Source organism: Molossus molossus, unplaced genomic scaffold (assembly GCF_014108415.1).
Source record: "Molossus molossus isolate mMolMol1 unplaced genomic scaffold, mMolMol1.p scaffold_m16_p_14, whole genome shotgun sequence".
Taxonomy (NCBI): Eukaryota; Metazoa; Chordata; class Mammalia; order Chiroptera; family Molossidae; genus Molossus; species Molossus molossus.
This window is the reverse complement of record NW_023425349.1, coordinates 75,061,209-75,082,446: the sequence shown is the minus strand read 5'-3', so window position 1 is coordinate 75,082,446 and position 21,238 is coordinate 75,061,209. Positions and strand designations below refer to the sequence as shown.

The following is a 21,238-nucleotide window of genomic DNA, read 5'->3' as shown; positions in this document are numbered from 1 at the left end:
TTTTTATAAGCCATTCTTTATCTATTATTTAACAACACTTGTAAAAACCCCGTTTGCTAGTCAGAGTGGGAAAATCTATACTTTATAGATGAAGGAAGTTGTTACTGAGGTTAGAATTTTGTCAAAGATCATGAAACTACTAAGAAATGCAATTAGCGGCCAGCTTCTTTACTCCATATGGGCTTTTACTTTTACTCTGTTTCCATATCCTCATTAGTTGTCTCTAAGTAGGACTTGGGGATGAGATATTTACCCTCTAAGGTCAGTTCCCAGCCCTTAGTTTGGTTGATGTGAAAGCAAACTCCAGACTCCCCGTGCATGCTTGGAATACTGAGACTTGTTTTGTTCTTGACCTTGGTTCACCTGCCATCTCTTAACTCTTCTGAAGAATTGAACTGAAGCTTCATTTTACTATAAATGGATGCATTTCATTCTGAAATTCTAGATGTGGGACGTAGTACCTATACCTGGTAGCTGCTTGTGTGTCACACATGATGATTCTGATTTTTGAGCACTTACTTCTGTTACCTTGACCCTTAATGAAGAATAAGAATCTTGGTGTGGGCCAGTATAATTAATGATGTGAACTAAGAGCTGTACCTCTTATCTGATATTCACATATTCTAGCGTTTGACTCTTGTAAGGGCATAGTAGATGGGCCAAAAATTGAGAAAGTGATAATACAAAGATGCATAAGGACTTAATCTTTACTGACTTTTTTTTTTTTATCCTCACCCAAGGACATTTTTCCATTTTTTGTTCAGATAGAGTGGGAGGGAGAGAGAGGAAGAGAGAGAGAGAGAAACATCTATGTGAAGGGACACATCGAGTGGCTGCCACCCGCACGACCAACCAGGGCCGTGGACAAACTGCAACCGAGGTACGTGCCCTTAGTGGGAACCGAACCCGGGTCTCTGTACCGCAGGCCGACGCTCCAACCGCTGAGCCAAACCGGCCAGGGCAATCTTTACTGACTTTTGTCAAATTGTATTTAATATGTAGAAAGCTTTTTTTTCTTCTCTAAATTTGTTAGGCTGAAAATTTACTGTATGGGTTTGTGTGTAAATTGTGAGAATGTCGGGTTCTTTTTAGTAAATTCTTTATTGTTTTGAGTACTTTGTTTTGTAACCTCTTAGTAGATTCCATAGATTAGTAAACAAATATGAAATGATTATTATAATGTACTTCTATTTAATGGCAAATGTTGGTCTGTTCCCAGTCCACGTATTACAATATAACCCTGGGAGAAGAATCTTCTTAAATTACCTCTGAAGTTCTGCAGAATGAGCAGTATGTGCTGCATGTTTAGGACCCCATACCTCCTTCCCTCATAAATACAGCTTGGGGGTTCATGAGACATTTTTTTTTTTTTAAGGAAAATTACCATGGGTTCTAAAAAATCAATAGTATTAAAGTTATACGCTGCAACCTTAAAGATTTGCAGTTGATAAAGAATAACTTAATGTGTCCTATAAAACCCTCAATTTTGGACTTCCTCTGGCTTTTTATTTTTAGCTGTGGCTTTTTAGTTAATGAGAAGAGGTGGAAAGTATCATTTTCTCCTAGTGTCTGACTGAAGTTACTGAAACTTTTCAATGCTGAAAGACTTCTCAGTTTATTCAGAAGATTCTTAGGAGAGCACTATTAGGCGTTGGGTGGTGGTTTTACTTGCTCTTGGTTCAGATCTCTATTTCTAAAGAATTGCAAAGAGTGATGAGTTAATTACCTCAGGGTTTTAACCAAATTGTAATTACTCTGATATTGCCAAATGGACCTAGGGACAGTTTTGCAGTACCTGAAACAAAATAGCAGCTTTGGGGCTATGGAAGAATGCATTTAGCCTACCTTCTAGTGCAGTTCATTTCATCAGCCACCTCCCAACGGGAGCACCCGCTCTGCTGGGGAAGCAGCCAGTCCTCCGGCCGGGCTGCCTGCCGCCGGGGTTTGATCGCCCTTGTCCTGCCGCCTGCCTGCTCTGTGGGTTCCAAGCAGGTTTCATGGGGATCTATTTGGTGAAGCTGAAGCAGCAGGAAGAGTGTGAAGTAAGACCTATTTTTTACACTTTTGTTCCTACTTACACTCTGTTCTACCTCAAACATAATTTCGGTTGGTCATGAGAGACACTTTTTGCAGCATTTGATCCTGAAGTTTATGTTAATGCAGGGCTTCTGGTATAATGCAAGATGATCTTTCCTTTTGCGTGTGTGCCGGTGCCCTGTTTCCCTGTTCCCCCAGTCCTGGAGATAAAGCACTTAGTAGATCCCTCCCCTTCCTTCTGGTATCAGAATATTTACTTAGGTCTGAATAACTTTCCCCTCAGCCTCCAGAAGGGACAGGATATCCCTAGTTCTCTGTGAATATGGTAACTTTCTAGTCTCAGCCCTGGTAGCACAGCACACCAGAGTGGACCTCACTTTAGAGTGTACTGAACACACGTGGCAGTTATATTAAGATGTATAGCCCTGGCAGGTTTGGCTGAGCGGTTAGAGTGTCGGCCCTCAGACTGATGAGTTGCAGGTTCCATTCCGGTCAAGGGCTTGTACCTTGGTTGCTGTTTGGTCCCCGGCCCTGGTTGGGTCATGTGGGAGGCAACCAATCGATGTGTCTCTCTCACATCAATGTTTCTCTCTCTCTCCCTTCCTCCCTCCCTCTCTATCTGATGATAAATGGAAATGGGTAAGGATTTTAAAAAAAAAGATGTATGGTAACACAACATTGGTGCTCGTTTGCTTTGTTCTTTGTTATGGTTATTCCTTGGAATATTTCATAGATGATTAGGTCTGAAATGAAAGATCCTGAGTTTAGATGAATATGATATGTCAAAAGTAGTTAAGATTAATTCACCCCTCTCCAGCCCACCCTTCCTTGTACCTCTGTGCTTTATCTGCAGTGACATGTTCAAGCATTTTTGCACTGAGAATTGTTTTTATCCCTCCACTCACATGTCAGTATTCAGGTCTTCTGAATCTCTCTACCACTATGGTCTAAAAGTCATACACCCTCTTCAGCATGTTTGACCTTTAGGCTGTGATGTTTCACCTGAGGTCCAGCCCTTGTAGGAACCAGGGCATTCAGGCAAAGGAGTCAGCTGGTGTTAGGAAAACTGCAGAGAATATGCTCCATTGGAAGGACAGCCTGCTGGCTAATAGCTCTGTGGGAATGTGGCCTCTGTTGCCAGTCTCTCTGCTTTTTGCTTATGTTTTATTTTATTTTTTAAAAAGAGAGGCCAGCCCTGGCTGGTGTGGTTCAGTGGTTAGAATGTTGGCTTACACACCGAAGTGTCACAGGTTCGATTTGTGGTAAAGGGTGCATACTTGGATTGCAGGTTCAGTCTACAGCCCCAGTCGAGGTATATGCGAGAGACAACCAATTTATGTCTCTCTCTCTCTTCCCCTTTCTTCTACTCTCAAAAAAAAGGAAAAAATAAAAATATCCTCGGATGAGGATTAATAAAAAAAAAAAAAGCAAGAGAAGCTAGTAATGTTCTTTCATACATGTGCAATTGGTAAAGTTTTAAATGTTGAACACTACTGATTAAAAAAAAAGCCCTTGGCTAGACCAAATAACAGTGCAGACTGAATCCATCCTTGGCTTCCAGTTGTGACTCTGGCCTGGAGATCTTGGGAGTTATTTCTTGGCTGCTTGTTTCCTTCTGTCTCTTCTTGGTTTTCTTCTAAAAGGCATGTGCATGATCATAGATGGTTACTGATGACTATTTTTTGGCACCTTTCCTTATTTATCCTTTCAAATGTGATCCTGTAACCTCTTTTTGATTTTGTGCATGGATTATTTAAGCAGAGTCCATTGTCATCTTTTAATTTTGTTTTTGGTTGGATTAACTGTGGTCATCAGACTCTGCCATTTATTTGAATGCATAATACTTAAGAAGACACTTGACTCTCTTCCCAACCTTCAGCTGCTGTTGGGTCTTGTTCACCATGCCTGTAGGTATTTGATGAACTTTATATGGGAAGAATGTTGCAAGAGGCCACCTGGATGTCCTTGTTTCTGTTGGCCATGTTGAATAGGTATTTGTTAATGTGTAGCCAACCTTGACAGATAAACAAGAGGACTCACTGGTTTGCATTTTGGTCAGTTCTCAATATAGGAGGCCAACTGTCTATAGTCTCAGCAAGTCAAGAATATAGGTCATTTTCAGTTAGGAAAGAAGTTACTTTGGCAGACTGCTGTGTCTTGGCCAGTGATACATAATAATTGTTCCTTCTTGATCTGATAGCAGTGAAATTCACTCTAATGAGTATTTCACTGCAGTAGACTTTTCTCTGATCTGGGTTCACTACTGCTGCTTCTATCTTGATGATTTCCTTCCCCCGTCTTTGCTCTTGCTTTCCCCCAAATAGGGAAAGAAAACTAGTATCCTGTTTCCTCAACTCAGTTCTAAGTCCTGCACTCCCTAGGTCTTTGTTGTGAAAACTGGGTGTTAGCCTGACAAAAGATAAATTTAACAAAAGCATGCTTGATGTGGGTGTTCAGGGTAGAGAAAATGGGCACTTCTAAGCCATTCTGCTTTCGTTATATGATGATTCTCAACCAGAGAATCAAAATCAAGTCGAAGAACTCTTCAAAATATGTTGAAGAAAATATACTTGTGTAGATCTCTGCTCTCTTTACAGAAAAAGAGCGACCACTTTGGGATTTAGGTTTGGCACTAGAGCCTCAAGAATGTCTGGAGGATCTTATTTCCCCCCAAATGCATTTGAGATAAAAGTAGTAGATGATGGTGAAAGTTTCCTTTAGGCTGATCTGAAAAAGATTGCAGTCATAACTGCTGTAGACATAATGCCTGTTACATAGTAGGTACTTTCTGAAAGTCCTGACAGTGGTAAAATACTGTGTATTTACTGCCAAGCAATTTAAGTATTAAATCTACTGTGTTGAGGCGTTCTTTTAAAAAAACTTGTTCTTTATGTGGCCTAGCAGCAAATGGATACCAAGAAACTCTTAGCTATCCAAAATCAGAAAAACTTCAGCCTTTGCTTCTTTGTAATTACAAATTTTTATAATGAGGCAGAAATTCAGTTTAATATTTAAATGCAAAGGCTATGCACAATCTCCTATTATTCCCTGACATTTTAAACATTGGGAAGTAAATTGCTTCATGTCTTCTCAACTAGATGCCCAGGTCTCAGATGTTTAAGTTAGTTGGGGTAGTTGCCATAGCAGCAATGACTTTGCCCTTTTATCTTTTTCTTAGATAGTACAATATTTTTCATAGGTCATTCAGAAAGACTATTATTCCTGACTGTAGGTTCTTCAAGACTGCCTTGTGAGCCTTTGACCTCTCTGGGTGCAGTGTGTTTCGGAGACGCTCTGTGAGGGGTGGAATATGAGTCTGTGTGGGGCAGCCTTGTTTTCCTAGCGTCTAGCACAGTGTTTCTGTCTTGCCCAGTGAATCAGAGATGTTGCTTTGCTGGCCCTTGGGTGGGTTCTTCCCAGTTTCTGGAGACCTTGGCTGTGCTGGCAGAGAGGGTTAACATCTGGTGTGGTCTTGGTTCCTCACTTTGGTGGTGAGGTTTGCTTATCTTAAACTGATTGGATGACAGCGGACCACTCCTGAATCTCCCTCTCTCCCGTCTTCCTGAGGCTTATGTTGTTTTAATAAAGGCTTGTAGTTAGGGATTTTTTTGTAATAACTTGTCAACTTGAAGCTTGAGTAGATAATATAAGAATTAGTAGGTGGATCTGGAAAGGGATGTGTGTGTTCGTGGTGGAGAATGACAGTCTAAACGGCTCCCCTTTATTAATAACCTGTGGTGCCTTTGACTTCTCCAGGTATACAGAGTTGCAATGGAAGGTTTCCTACTTGGCAGGGAATATAAACCACCTGAAAAATCCTACAAATCAGTGGATTTTACTTGCTATTTACTCTGCATGGCAATGATGCTCTCTCTCTCTGTATCTCTGTGCACACTTCTTGCTGTGGTGACAAAGGTGGGTGTGTGGGCTCACAGGAGCACACAGGCCATCTCTGGCCTAAGTGGTTTGCAGAAGGCTTCCTGGAGGCAGTGTGTCTCCTTTTGAGGGCTTAGGAGGTTTCCATTACCAGGAGAAGAATGGTAGTGAGGTTGTTGCAGGCGCAGAAAAGAGCATGAGTAACAGTGGGAAGCAGCCGGGACGTGGGAGGAACCGCTGGGAATTGGTTCACACTTCGAGTGTGCCAGGTGGAGTGGGGGTCTGCCCCTGGGGAGGTAGGTGGGAACGAAGTCACGTTGGGCGTCTCACTGCGGTATTGTTGCTTTGTAGGCAGTATGGAGTCAGTGACGGTCTTAAAAGGAGAAACGGTTGTGTGGGGTGCTGACCCCTTTTTAGGCAGATCCCTGGAGCAACAGCATGGAGAAGACGGAAGAGCTGAGCGGAAGCAGAGAGCAGAGTTCGGCGGCTTCCGGTGGAGTCTCTGCACTGATTTAAAAATCCCAGTTTCTCTACTTAATAGCTGTGTGGACTCTTGAAGTGGTGAAATACTCATTTGTAAATTGAAGATATTGTACATAGCTCATAATACCTGAGAGGATTAAGTGGGATTTTGTTTGTAAAATATCTAGCTTGAGGACTTGTCTGGAACAAGGAATCAATAAACGCTTTTCCCTACCCTCTTTTAGTAGTAGGATTCACTGCCTTCTATAAGAGGCAGGCAAGTAATCTGAACCTCTTTCCTGCAGCAAAAGATATGCTCATCCTGCGGCTTGGTTCGGAGTTCAGGAGAATGCCTTATTATTTTTATTCTTTTAATTAAACGTGATTTTAAAACTAAAGTGGAGGCTTAGAAAAAGAAGGTTTAAATTCAGGTCATTTTGAAAATTATAATAGGAGAAATATGGGAGGAGACTGTCCACCTCTGTGGGCAGTGCCCTGTGTGCGAATCATGGAAGCTCTGACACCACGTGATACTTCTCGAGGTGCACGTTATCAATCTAGGTTTTAGAGTACCATCTTGGAGGAGAGACTGCTCCACTCTCTTTCTCCCTGTGTTGTAAATAAATCTGATTATAAGTAGAAGGTGCTTGTATCATCCTTGGAGTTCTTAGCAAAAGGAATAGTGAGGTAGCAGTTTCTAATCTTACAAATGAAAATCCCAAGTGGCTGAGCAGCTGAGCATGAGCAGACCGACTTGGAGAGGATGGAAGATGTGCACTTCTGTGCGTTGGGGGGTGGGGGGGGTGGAGGTGTTTACTTTTTAAAGTAAGGTAAATGAAAATAGACAAGGCTGAAATTCTGATGTGAAACACTTAGTCTGTTGGTATCCTGTATATTTGAATGGTCTTTGGAGGTCTGGGATTAAAAGTCGCAGCACTTACAAGTAAACATTCTTATCCTCCTTAGTCACCATTTGTGACTGTGTGCTAAATGTAGTCACATAGCATCTGCTTCAGAGCCCAGCTTGGAGTCGACAGTCATGATGGAGCATAGTCTACGTGCTGCACTTTCCGTCTACAGTGTTCTCTTCTCATGTCAAGAAGCCCCCAACACAACTCTGCAACCTTGTCTGTTTAGACGTGGGGGGGGCGGGGGGGAGCCTAGGCTATCACCTAAAAGCCAGATAAGCAGATTCTCTATGGTAACATTCTAAAGGAGACATCTTCCTTTGTCCAACAATAATGATAATAGCCTTTAATACGCACTTGGCACTGCACAGTGTATAACATGCTTTCACACATTATCTGACTACATTAAATGTAGATAATGAAAGCTTTTTAAAGAGCACGGGCCCCTTTATCCCCTCTCCTTCTTACCAACGAGGAAATAATTCCAAGGCTAGATGCTTTTGTGGTTTGAGTCATAAGAAACATTTTCCTATGTTAAGATTCACCTGTTATTAACTGTGTGCTCCCTTTCCCCACCTCAGCCAATGGGAGGTGGATATTGCATCTCATCCACTCCTGGAAATAATGTGTGTACACACATAACTAGCAGATATATATTCATTCAAACCCTTGCTTCATTGTTCACTTATACAATGGCGACCTTGCCCCAGTGTGCTTTTAGAGATCCTTAAGCATTTATTTTAAATGTGCTTTACGTTAGTGATATTAAGAAAATTTTCTAAGAAGTTGAAGTGACAGTCTTGACTCCTTTCCCTATGAGAGAGGCATTCAGGATCTGAAATCGGGTGTATATGCCTGCTATGGATATAATAAGCAAAGAATTAACTCCCTTCCTCCTTTCCAGCATTAACTCTTGAACACATTCTCAGGGAGCAGATTAACCAGAAATTTACTCTTGATCCTCTCCCGCATGTCCCCTCCCCTAGTTGGAATCACTAGAACTAAAAATAACACTTTAATTGAATTCCAGTTCTCCCCACCTCCCCCTTCCCTCTTGAAATGTAGTAAATAACTAGGAGCTTAATTACCATAAAAAGACTCAGTTGTACTTAGGTGGTTTTTTCTTGCTGGGATGAAGTTGAAAGAAATTTGTCTTTTGGGTAGGACGGGGAAGAGATAGACCAAAGGAAATAGTGTCTTTCTTAGTGTGAACCTTGTTTTTTAAGATGTTCCAGCTTTCCGTTCTAAATAATTCCTAGTCATGTTTCTAAATCAAAAGTATGTATCTCTTGGGAATCTCAGGACTTTAAATATCAACTGAGAAGAAAAATACATTCCCTCGTGGAAGGATCTATTTGAGAGGATTGCATTGCAGAGAGGAAGGAGCCGCATTGGCATCTATTGATTGCTGTTCCCCCTCCTGCAGTGGAGGGGGAGAGCCTTTCTACTCTCTACAATGTATCAATTAATTACAAGATTTTATCTGTCCCTGAACAGCCTCATTATTTTTAGTTTCTCTGAAGTTCAACAGAAATGTTTGTAGCCTCTCAACATTATTAAGGAAATATATCTTGTTTTTCTTACATTTTATTTTATTGGCTTTATTTTTGTATAATGTAGCAAGTTAAGCAACTCTAATTTTTGGTTTTCCGTCTGAAATCCCGCTAAATGACAGTGAAGAGTAAACTTACCAGTGGCCAAATGGAGTATTTTGGTCCTTTATTACACTTGTTAGTTAAAAATGCTGTTGGCCACCATGAAACTTCCTTGTCTTTTATATGCTCTGTAAGACTGGGAGCTTGAGTATGACAGTACTTTTGTGTCTGTATTCTACAAAGGAGCTAAATTTTTAACCTACCAAAAGAAAACACCCCACTCCTGGGATTAATTTGAGGATTTCCAATCAGTCTTTCACAATTTGTACTACCTACCCTGAGGGGGTTCACTTTAGCCTTGATTTTTGTAGAAGAATGTGAAGTCAATCCAGTTTCTGTGTTGATTACTACTTTAACTGTCTTCATTTAGCAATTCACATTTATCTGCCCATACCAAACAAGAACTCTGCTATAAAACTGTGGGAGTAGTTGATTTTATTCCTGTTATATGCATATCTCTCTTTAGGTTCTATAGCCAAATAATGACGTGGAAGTTAATTAGGCCCACTGAGGTTGGAATGAATGAATGATGTTGGAATGGATTCATCACTAGAAGGTAGTATATCCCAACCTGTAACCAAGATGAACTCCTGGCTTAACCATTACTGTTGTGGAAGTGTATAAATGGCCCAGTTGAAGAATATAGATTTTAAAGCTTACTTCCATTTCACAAAATGTAACTTATTTTCATCTGCTGTGTTTTTAAACGTTGGGGAACTTTGAGATAATTTTTATTTTGCATTCTGACAACTTTAATGGTGCTTCTTAGGACAAATCAGTTTTGGAATACTGTACTCTGTTTAGGAGTTGCATCGTTTAAGTTACTCTGGGTTTCTTTTTTCAAGGTACAATTTCCATTTATTTTTTTCCAGAGAACTTTTCTTCAGTCGTTAAGAACTTAGCTTCTTACATGGGCTTTGGTGGAGGTCGTGGGACAGCACCCGCAGGTCTAAACCGAGGTGGGGGTGTTGGGTCCTCCAGGCTTCACCAGAACAATTCCTGACTACCTTGCTGTGACTGGCACAGCTCACACAGCAATGTAGTTTCACATATAGCTTGGGAAGCACATAGGTAGGCGTCGAAGACACTTGCTTCGGAAATGTCCCTGACGGCTGCGGCCTCTACTATGTTTCGAATGATGAACTTCTTAATGGCCTTGTCCTTGGGCTCCCATCGGGCGCAGTTGGTGCCACGAATAGGCTGCACCTGGCCACGGCCTTTTTTGGCACAACCGTTGTTCCTTCTTTTCTTGGTCATCTTGGAAGCGAGGACCCGAGCTAAGTTACTCTGTTTTTTTTTTTTAAAAAAAAAATTACATTTGCTATTACATGAATCACTTACTGAATTGGTTTATATTGGGTTTCTTTAAAAAGATCTTTTTTTTTTTTCTTTGACACAGTTTTCTATAGAAGCTATTTCTTTGCTTAATTATCTTGTATTCTTAGTGCCCAGAAATTAATATATGCATTGGTGGTTTGTTTGAATGTAAGCAGTTGGAATCTAAACCGATTTCTTGGTAATGGATTTAAACAGCTTACTGAGGTAATTAACGTAGCACATTAGTAACAGGTTTCCTTCCTGGTCTGTCCTCTTCCCCTCCGATACTTCCTGGGTGGAGTCACCCTCATCCCACACCTCAAGTACTGAAGCTGTTTCGTCTCTGGCCTTCCTGCTTCCCAAGTTGCCAAATCCTCCCGCACACCACACAGTGATTTACTTCCACGATGGCAACTCTTCTGATGTTTCCTTTCTTACAGTGGCCCCTGATAGGGTGTAGGACACACTACCCCAAAGTATGGCACCTTGGCATATTGACTGTCTTTAGCTGAAGGAGAATGAGACAACAGCAGAAGCAGAAAGTCCACTGTGACCCCCCTCCCCTTCTTCCCTGAAACAGATGGTAAAACTCCCAGGGGAAGACTACCCTCCTTCGTACCAGGAGGAAGGAAGACCTTCATACCACCAGAGAAGGGAGTTCAGGGCCAAGAATTCTGTACAAGCAAAACCTTATTAAACTTACCTTACTGGTTCTTCATCACTTACTCTCCCTAGCCCAGACCCTTTTATTTTGTAACATCTTCAGAAATGTACTGTTTGTCATGTAAAGGTTCCTGCTTGGATCACCTCTTTCAGTCTTAATTCTCTTGTGAAGGCTCCCATGTATGTGTAAAAATTCAATACGGTGTGTGTGCTTTTTCCTGTTAATCTGTCTTTGTAAGTTTAGTGTTCAGACCCAGCCAGGGACTCTAGTATTTTTGAAGAAAACTGCCTGCGCCCCCCCCCCCCCCAGTGCCTCCAGGACTGCATGTGATCAGGCCACAGAAGGACTGGCCTTGCAAAGGTTGTCGCTTGTCTGGAGGAGCCACAAAGGCCGGGAGGCAGTGCAGTGTCAGCAGTCACCGAGAACATTCCCCTTTGTCCCCTGCAGCTGTTGGGCCCTTGTCAGCCGCCAAGGCCCAAAAGCTGAGTTTGACAAGGCTGAGGAATCATAGAGCAGGGGAGGGAGATACAGTGGTGTGGGTGTGGGGCAGGGAGGTGACAGGGAATCTAGGATTGGGGAAATCCCATGAAGTGTCGAGCTACAAACCTTGATCGTTTTAGGAACCACAAAGCAAAGTGAAGCGCTGTAAAGAAAACAAACAAATGGCTCATTCCTATAGCTGACACGCCGCTCTCATGATTTTAGGGGTTAGTTGACTTCTGTTGCTAAGTTCCGTAAAGCTTGAAATATATCCCGATGATGACGTTTTGGGTGGGAAAGATAAAACATTATTCTGTTAGATAGATGACCCCATCTGCTGCTCATCCAGCTCTCCCTATAAGCTCTCATTACTGACTTCACTGATTATTTTGAGTGCTGTCTCTCTCCCTGCCTCGAGATCCCCCAAAGGAATATGCTTTACATTGCTGTCCTTTTATTTAGGTAGGTTTTGCTCTTAAACTTTAGAGACAGAGGGCTTCTATGTGGTCAGAGGAAAGGCTTTGCCCTGGTACTGATTCTGCCCTGGTGCCGTGCTCCTCGAGGGATTGAGAACCATCTTGCTGCAAGTAAGTGTCCAGACCAAGGTCACTTCACCCAACCTGGACCTTTTTTTAAAAAATCCTCACCAGAAGATATTTTTCCATTTATCCTCAGATAGTAGAGTGGGAGGGAGAGAGCGAGAGACACAGAAACATCGATGTGAGAGAGAGACACATTGATTGTTTGCCTCCCACACAGCTCGGACCAGGCTGGGGACCAAACTGCAACCGAGGTTCGCGCCCTTGACCAGGATCGAACCTGATGCTTGGTCTGCGGGCCGACACTCTAATGGCTGAGTCAAACCTGCCAGGGCCCCACCTGGATCTTTTTAGTGTGAGAGAGGCTTGCTCTTCACCTTAGCCCTGATTCTCTTTAGAGCTGTTATCTTTTGTGTTTGCTTCAACTTCCTAGTTCGTATTAAATTAAAACCATTTGAAATTCATAACTTAATTATGATGTAATTTTAAACACCTTTGTGTTAAAATCTGTTTAACTTTTTTCACATGTACCTTTGCTTCTGCCATTTTTCTCAAGTTAGAGCCGGAGTCCAGATGCCTTATCTCCGTAACTCTGCTGGCTAGAGGCCTGGGGCACGTTCGTACCATGTTTTTGGACTTGCCTGGGTTTCCAGCTATTTTGTATTTGGCAAGTTGGCATGTTAAACTCTTGAGATAAAGAAGGAAGTGGGTCCTGGCTGGTGTGGCTCAGCTGGTTGAAATGTCCTCCGAGCATTGGAAGGTTTCAGGTTTGATTCCTGGTCAGGGCACATACCTAGGTTTCAGGTTCAGTCCCCGTTCCGGGCCTATGTGGGAGGCAAATAGATCTGTGTATCTCCCTCACATTGATGTTTCTCTCCCTCTCCCACCCTCCCTCCCTTCTTCCTTCCTCCCTCTCCCCTTCCTCAACCTCCCTCCCTCCCTCCCTTTCTCTCTCTCAAATCAATAAATGTACAAAAAGGTGCACAAGTTGTCACTCCAAGTAGTTTCCTTTGTTAGCCGTTTAACAGGAGGTGGATTTCAGTGGGTGAGGATGGCTGACGGAGTGTGCCAGAGATTGAAAGTAGGCTTTCATGATTCTCTCTGGTTTGAAGTACTTGAGATGGGATAGAAAAACAGGTTACCAAGTTTGCATGCATTTAGGGAGATGATTGCCCCTTCACGCTCCAAATTCTTTACAGGAACTGTTCTTGTCCTTGCCTATGTTTTTGAATGCTTAGTCTCTACAAAAGCCCTGAAACGGATGAGGGCTGGAGGCATTTCAGGGAGATGGAACCTCAGGAGCAAAGCCAGAGAATCGTGTTTTGGAATGCATTGCTTTAGAGGATCTCAGATATTTATACTGTTTATACTGGGTAGTTTGCACTTAATTTAATTGATAGGCAGGAGTGGGGGTGGCTATTGAGGGTTTGGGAAATCTATCTGGGAATAGTGTTAGTGTGGGTGTGAATGACAAGGAGGTGGGCGTTTTGGGAGGCTGGAATTCAGTGGGCCAGATGAGAGATGAGGGCCCAGATCAGAATGGTAACCATAGCAATCAAGAGACCCATGCAGACAGACGGGCCTCCCTAGGGATGTGCAGTGGCCTTTTCAGCTCTGACTTTAACCCTCAGAGGTCTGGTCCCCGAATCAGGTGGGTTCTAGGTCTTAGAAACATCCATTGCAGGTAAGGTACTCAGTGAGAATTCTCAGAATATATTTAATTTAGGATTTTTTTTGAATAGCCGTCTGTTTTGTTTGGTGGCTGTCTCCCAGAGGTTTGAAAATAGCCAAGAGATTTTGGGGCTTTTTTATTGGGAAGATTGGAAAATAAAGACTTTTCCTTTTCTCTCATGTGACCAGAAAACTTGATTCCCAGAAATGAGAAATCAAGTAATAGCATTGGTTTCTTAAAATCTACTGTAAGAAACTTTTAAAATTACAGTAGAGGGCCATTTAAGTAAAAGGGAGACAATTTCTATTAAAAACGTTTCTATCGATACACGGGAGTAAACTGTGAGTGTGAAAACATGGAGGCCACCCCCCTTCCTCCCAGTAAGATCATGCCGCATCACACTAACACCTCCTTATTTTCTCTCGGATCAAGGAAAGTTTCAAATATTTTAGATTGATGTATGCTGAAGTGCTCTTTCGTAAATTATTGCATGGAAAATAACAGGAGAAAAAGCAGTCTCAATTGGCACAACTGATGTCAAAATTGAGACGGGAACAAATATTGAAACCTTTTTTGTTCACCCTTAAAATTAATGGTTTTGTGTCGTTGGAATACGGCCTTTTTTCCCCCTTCCAAAGCATTTCAGAGCCCATAGAATCTATAAATAGTGCACAGCCCGTTGTCTGTGGTAGATTGAGTAGAACAGAATCGCCTGTCCTTAAGTGAAGGGGAAGTAGCTTTACATTTTTAGTAACTGAATTGTTGGCCAGCATAAAGGTAAGGGCCATGTGAGCAACTTATTTATAACTTCCCATAAAGGTATGTGTCTGCCTCAAGCGGAGAAACTGTCTGGGATGCTTGAAATGTAAAAGTGCAGAAGAATCATTTTCCATACACAGCTTCCCCTAGCTGGTTGGTGAAATAAAGTGGTCGTTCCCATCCCTGGGGTTTTCAGAAAGAGAGGTGTCAATAGATTAGCTCATTAGAGTCTCCTCCTATGGAATAGAAGGGACTGAGGCCATTAAATTCGAATCTATGGTTTTCTGTAGTGAAGAATGTTTAGATATTAACTCCTGAGGGGTGTGGTCCTCCACCTATTCTACCTGTGTAATCTAAGCACAGTTAGATTATGGTCAAAATATTTCATGGGTTTTAAAAGCACTTTATTTTTTCACAGGTTCAGTTCAACTCTAAGTTTTTTGTTTTTTTTTAAATAAAGAACATAGAATCAGACTGAATACTCTGGTAACAGTGGGAGAAGGGAAGAAGAATAAAACATTTTCATGGCATCCTGTAAAGAGTATGTTTAAACCCTTTTGGTAGATGCCAGAAAATGGAATCCATTGTTACATGTTGTTAATATCATCACTTGCATGAAGAATAAATCACAGCCAGGTTTAACTTCAAGGTTGAAGTAAATATGCAAGTAAAGGCTGCTTTAGGCTCTTCTTTATTACTCATTGTTTACATCAGAGACTGAGTTTTTCAGAGTATTATGTTGACCATTTAAATCATCTGCATATACGGCCAAATTGTAAACTTTGGCTTTCGCGCCAATACCGGTGGCTTTGTTTAGTATTCAGGCGAGTTGTAATAAGTGGTGAATGGCCCATTAACTATATTGGAGGCCTCATAGCAGCACTAATTTCAAATCGTGCTGGGTTTACAATTTACATATTAAAAAAATGTTCACTTGATTTTGTTCAGGGACAAAGCTGACATCCTATATAAGCATTACTCCAAACAATCCTATTTATTGGTCCAATTATTTCAATTGAAGGATGCTGGTTTACTGCCTCTTAGTATATGTGAACAATTCTCAGTAAAACTGTGGCAGAATAACCTCACGGGGTTCCGATTTACTTTTAATTTTCAGTCCCAGGATTAAGAATCGTTTATAGTATAATGTAACAGTGTGGGCAAATATAGTTACTCTTAATGCCCTTCTGATATTTTGGGGAAACAGTGCTTTTATGCAAAGCATTCACTTATGAATTGCATGACTGCTTTTCTCACTATAAAATTTTATTCACATTTCCTCCCTTCTCCCACATCCATAAGAGATAGGACAGCATGCAGTGTTTTTCTTCATTATTTTATTATTTAAAAAAAATTTTAAGATGTGGTTTAAGGTAGTTCTTTAGGATAGACGCTGAGGTAACTAGTAAATACTGTTTTGAAATCAGGCTCTTAATTTAAAATGCCTAATTTGTGCAAGAAAATGACATGTTAAAATGAATTTGGAAAGATTAGATTGGAATTGCCTCAAATTCAATTAAGCCACACTGCATGGACGTGCTGGGAATATTAATACGATCACTGTAAATTTTGTACAAACTGATTTGTTGCATTATCTTGCTCATCTAACATACGGTACTTTTTGTGTCCATATTGCAGACGGCAACTCCAAACTAACATGGCAGTCAGACTGTGTGATGTGGCTTCTCTGCTTAGAAGTGGTTCGTGGGCAGCAGAGCCTTGGACTGGGGTCTGTGGGATTTTTCTTAAATTCTGTAGGCTACTTTTTTTTTTTAGCATGTTGCAGGAGTGCTGAGGCCATACCAAACACTTGAACTTTTCATTTGGCATACTAATTATTCTTACATTCAACCTATTACGGTATGGCCATCATTAGGACTAAAGCACATCGCAATTTTAACCAGAGTGGTATTTGTAGCATTAGAACCATGCTTTCATCTCTAACTTTTTATAATCTAAATTAGGATTTAGTGCAGACTCAAAGAAAAGAGTGACAAGTTTTTTTTTAAAACAAAAACAAAAAAAGTTTTGGTATGGTCTGAATACTAAGTTACCGTAATTCTTTACATTCTGTTTACTATGTATTTTTTTGGTTACTAAATTTTTGAAGTTATTCACAATTCCTGATGCTCTAAAAAAAATTGTTGAAATTGTAAATCTGGCTGGAAATTATTTGCCCAGTAACTGTTGAAAGAGTTTGCATTCTGTGAACAGTTGTGTTGAGCCTATCAATGGAATATGCATTATTTGTAAAATATAGCACATTAGTATCATTTTATTCTGAGCAGATGGTCCTATAGCGGAGAGATGCTGTAATTTTCTGTGCACACAGCCTACTGCAGCTGTTCACTTGAATGTTGGCTTAGGAGCTTATTCTTGCCACCTGAACATGGAAATAAATGTGCAATTAAGTAAGGAGTGTTTGTTGTCCTTGCTAAATCCTGCTAATTTCAGTCAGTGAACACTTTATATTTCAAATGCCATCTCATGAGCTTTAGTCCAAATCTTGTATTTGGGGCTCCTCTAGTTTCTACACATACATAACTCTAACTTTGGAATAGCTAGTTGTTTTAATTGGCCCTGGCCTCTCATCTTGCAGCTAGCTCATTGTTTTCGTAACTGCTGGGCAAAGGTTAATCCCACAAAAATTTTGCTGTGGAAAGTGACCCACAGCTAATATTCTACAAACTGGAACAGTTATGCTTTATTAGGAAATCTGAAACCTCCCTTCTCAGTTTCCGATACATTTGTTAGTGATAATAAAATGCATATCTTGAATTGTGTCTGATTTTTTTTTTTCATACAGGTTTCCAAAGGTTTCTTTATTTTTATTAATTCTTTTAAGCATTCCCTGAGAATACTTGTCTGGGATCTAGCTTGCAGTTTGTAGAATAAATACCCATTTCTTTGAAAAGGAAATGAAGTCATAGAGGGGCTATGGGTTGTTTGATATTTCATAGGTACTCTGATTTGTCTCCTATTTTTTATCATGATAACACTGATTCTTGTCCTATCTGACCAGTCTCAGTCTGGACAGTCTCACTCTGTCCTCTGCTGCCTTCTTTTCCAAACATCTCTTGCAGCAGAGATTTCTTCCTATATGCTTATGCACTGTTGTGCCCTTTTATTTTTCCTAGACAATATGTTTTTTAAAATACTTTTTTTTCTTCTTTTCCTATAATACTCTTTCCCTCTACTTTGCTTTTTAAGTTTTGTCTCAGATTCTTTGCTTTTTATATGTTAAAACTTCCCTAGAACTAGTATCCCATTGATTCAGAATTGTCCATTTTGAGAAGTAGCTTTTTGGTAAGATGAGAGGTGTATTGGATGAATTAGGAAGGATAATCCTTTCGGTGACTCTTTGGTTTTGGATTCCCGCACAATCTTGGCTATCCAAAGTAGATAGCTATTGAAAGATGGTTTTAGAAAATTTGGGCTGTGATTGTGACTCTTTTGCTCAAAGAGCAAAGGATTGATTTTTAGAAAATTAGGTCCAAATTTTCTTAAGTGATTTTTAGAGTAGCCTGAGCAGTCCAAGGCCATTTCCCCAGCTCTGCTGCTGTTCCTGTATTTGGAGTTTGTGGATCATTTTCAACAGGCTCTTGTGTGCTCAATTGAAAATTTCTTGGGCTGGTCTGTTTGCAAAAGTTGATATATTTACACTGTTGTTTTAGTGGACTGGATAGTTTATAATTTGTTTTCTTAATGTCAGACTTAAGGCACAATAACCAAATAGAATTGTTTGGGGATTTCATTTTGATGCTTTAGATCAGTTGCCTTGCTTTGGTGATCTTTAGCTGCTAAGGTTGACAAAATGGCTTGTTAGATTCTAGAAGGCACATTCAGTACTCAGCTTCTTTCCCAAGTCATCCTACAAATCCTTTTCACGCCCTAACATATAACCTCTGATATTTTCTTATTTCTTACCAACAGTAGAGGTATGAGATATTGTCAATCAAAAACATTTTCAATATGTAACCAAAACAGTACATGTTGACAAATTTATATATTTTTAAAATACGTTTGTTTCTTGATTTTAAGTTAATGGATGTCTGTCAGTTTTAGAATATTGAAATTCTTAGGCTAACTGAAAATCTCTGCAAAGTTAGGTAGAACATTTTTTGGTTTGTTTTTGGTAGCATGTTAAGCACTTTTATTTTCTAGTATGATTTTTAGTCAGGGTTCAATTCTGAGCCCTTTGGTACTGACTTTTCTGATGTCTGTGGAATAGCAGGTGAGTAAGGATATGTGAGTAGACCCAGAAGGTGGCTCCTGAGAATGTTTAAGATTTAAGTTGTGCTATGTGCATGTATGGAATATGTATGTGTAAGTATAACTGTGATCTAAGTGAATAGCTTAATATGAAGTAAAAATTACTGTAGGTGTTGCACTTTGGTTGAAGCTTTGCTGTACTTTCAGCAGAACGACTTGTGTTCTAGTGACAAGTGTTTCAATTTCTGGATGGAATCTCTGAGAGCTTGTGAAATATGAATTCTGACATTTCTTATTTTCTCTGTTTTTAGCAGGTAATTGCTGCCATGGAAACACAACTGTCTAATGGGCCAACTTGCAATAACACAGCCAATGGTCCAACCACCATAAACAACAACTGCTCGTCACCAGTGGACTCTGGGAACACAGAGGACAGCAAGACCAACCTAATAGTCAACTACCTTCCTCAGAACATGACACAGGAGGAACTAAAGAGTCTTTTTGGGAGCATCGGTGAGATAGAGTCTTGTAAGCTTGTAAGAGACAAAATAACAGGTATGATGTTTTCACTAGTTTACTCCTATTTAAAGGACTGTGTTTCCAAGGTGTGAGAAAATAAGTTTACTGCTTGTAAATCAGTGTGCTGCAGTTTTACACATCTGGTTATTTTCCAGGTGAAACTTGGTTTTAAGAATTTTGTTTTAAACGATAAAATTGTTTTATGGGCAGTATATATTGTAACTAGACTTTTCTGTACGCTGAACTGTATAATAACATTTTTGAAAAGTGTTTTAGAAGTGCCTGTGTCTGGGGCAGCAAGAGTCATGTTAACCTTTGGATTTTAGTTCCCCAAGCTTACATGATTTAGCATTTGAGCAGTGAGATAAGGGGAATACTGTTGAGATTGGGAGAGGGGGGAAAAACTCTGTAAATGTCCTTTCCCTTAAGTCGGTATAGTCCTTCTGTGTATAATATATATGAACAGAGTAAATGCTCGTATTCATGCTGTCAGTGTATACATATTTGTACTGATACAGTTTGATCATATCAAGACCTTATGTTCTGTTCCTTGACAAAGAAAGAAGAAAGAAGTCATGAGTGCTCCTCTTATCGAGGTAGGAATGAAAGGATGGGTAATTTGTCCTTTGATGATAGCTGGTACATTTTGAATATTAGGTAGTGGAAAATCTCCTTAGAATTTTATAAGATTTGGCTAGATTTTTAGAATAAGGCAGAACCCAATTCAGAGCATGTTCTTGGCATAGAAGGGTTAATGCTCCCTGCAACAGTTCTTTTCAGACACTGAGAATATATGAAGTTAAGTGTAGACAGACTCTAGCTTTTTCATGGTGTTAAATTTGAGTGATGATGTGTATCAAATTGGTTTATCTGGCTTATAACCAAAAATGTAAAATTAAATATATGAAGTGAGTCAAAGATAGTTAAAAGACAGTGTGACTAGTCAGATGTGGAGTCTGAACATTAGTCATATGACCTTGGACATGTCAACTCTTGGCTTCAGGTTTCCCTTGGTAAAATGAGGTAGAGGGCAGAGGGCAAGGTCACACTAGGTCATTTCTAAGGTCACTTGGGACTTGTTCTGAAATGGCTTTAGCTGTTCTTTTATCAAGACAGCAGGGCTTGTTCTCACCAAGATAAGTGAGTTCTCAGAGCTATTACCTGGGCTTGGCCTCAGAATCCTATTTTCTTGAGCAACAGATTGAGCTTCACAAGGAGAATTTACTTATTGAAATCAAGTAAAATCTCAGGAACACCCAGTTGTCATTAATCTAAACCGAGTAACTATATTTTTAGCTAATTATGTTTCTTAGATATCATCAGGAAAAATTGTCTTTTGTTTTTGAATACTGATAATAGAATAGATGAGAATTTTTTCCTTTTTTTCCACCCAAAATCTGTGAAAGGAGCATATGTGAAATTAATTTATTTTTTTAAAAAAAATCACACACGCCCTGGCTGGTTTTGCTCAGCGGTTAGAGCGTCGGCCTGCGGTCCAGAGAGACCCGGGTTTGGTTCCCGCTAAGGGCACGTACCTCGGTCGCGGTTTGTCCCCGGCCCTGTTTGGTCATGTGGGTGGCAGCCACTCGATGTGTCCTTTTCACGTGATGTTTCTCTCTCTCTCTCTTCCTCTGTCTCCCTCCCACTCTACCTGAACAAAAAATGGAAAAATGTCCTTGGGTGAGGATTAAAAAAAAAAAAATCACAAAAAACCCAGAAAACAGTTTTTGAAAAGTTGGAAAACATAGAGGACAAAGGGCTCTTATTACATGTCTGTTATGATACTAAGTTTTATTTTATTATTTTTAGCAAAACATCCTCTATATATGAATATTGCAACCTCTTTGATATAAATGACTGTGTGGGAAATGATATGATGGCTGTGACATGAATGATGTGTTTCCTGGTTTGACTGCTTAGTAGCTAACCCTACCATTAACAAAAAAGGATGCTTGGTCCTGCTGGTGTGGCTCAGTGGTTGAGCTTCGACCCATGTACCAAGAGGTCACTGGTTCGATTCCCAGTCAGGCTGTGGGTCCCATGCCCAGTGGGGGACATATAGGAGGTAGCCAATCGATGTTTCTATCTCTCCTCTTCCTTCTTCTCTCTCTAAAATTAATAAAGGGAAAAAAATTATT

At 40.4% G+C, this 21,238-nt stretch overlaps 1 protein-coding gene and 1 pseudogene across 23 annotated transcripts in view; one reads left to right on the top strand and one right to left on the bottom strand.

Moving 5' to 3' along the window:
- The window catches only part of ELAVL2 (ELAV like RNA binding protein 2), a 159,285-nt gene that overhangs the window by 68,340 nt on the left and 69,707 nt on the right, over positions 1–21,238 (top strand). For 10 of the 23 annotated variants that reach the window (XM_036260471.1, XM_036260470.1, XM_036260469.1 and 7 more), the window contains one exon: positions 18,893–19,136. In XM_036260471.1, the coding sequence (XP_036116364.1) occupies positions 18,893–19,136 (244 nt within the window). Of the gene's footprint in view, positions 1–16,007; positions 16,099–18,892; positions 19,137–21,238 lie in introns of all 23 variants that reach the window. The other 13 variants (XM_036260466.1, XM_036260459.1, XM_036260467.1 and 10 more) reach the window with 3 other exon arrangements.
- Positions 9,845–10,195, bottom strand: LOC118629720 (annotated as a pseudogene).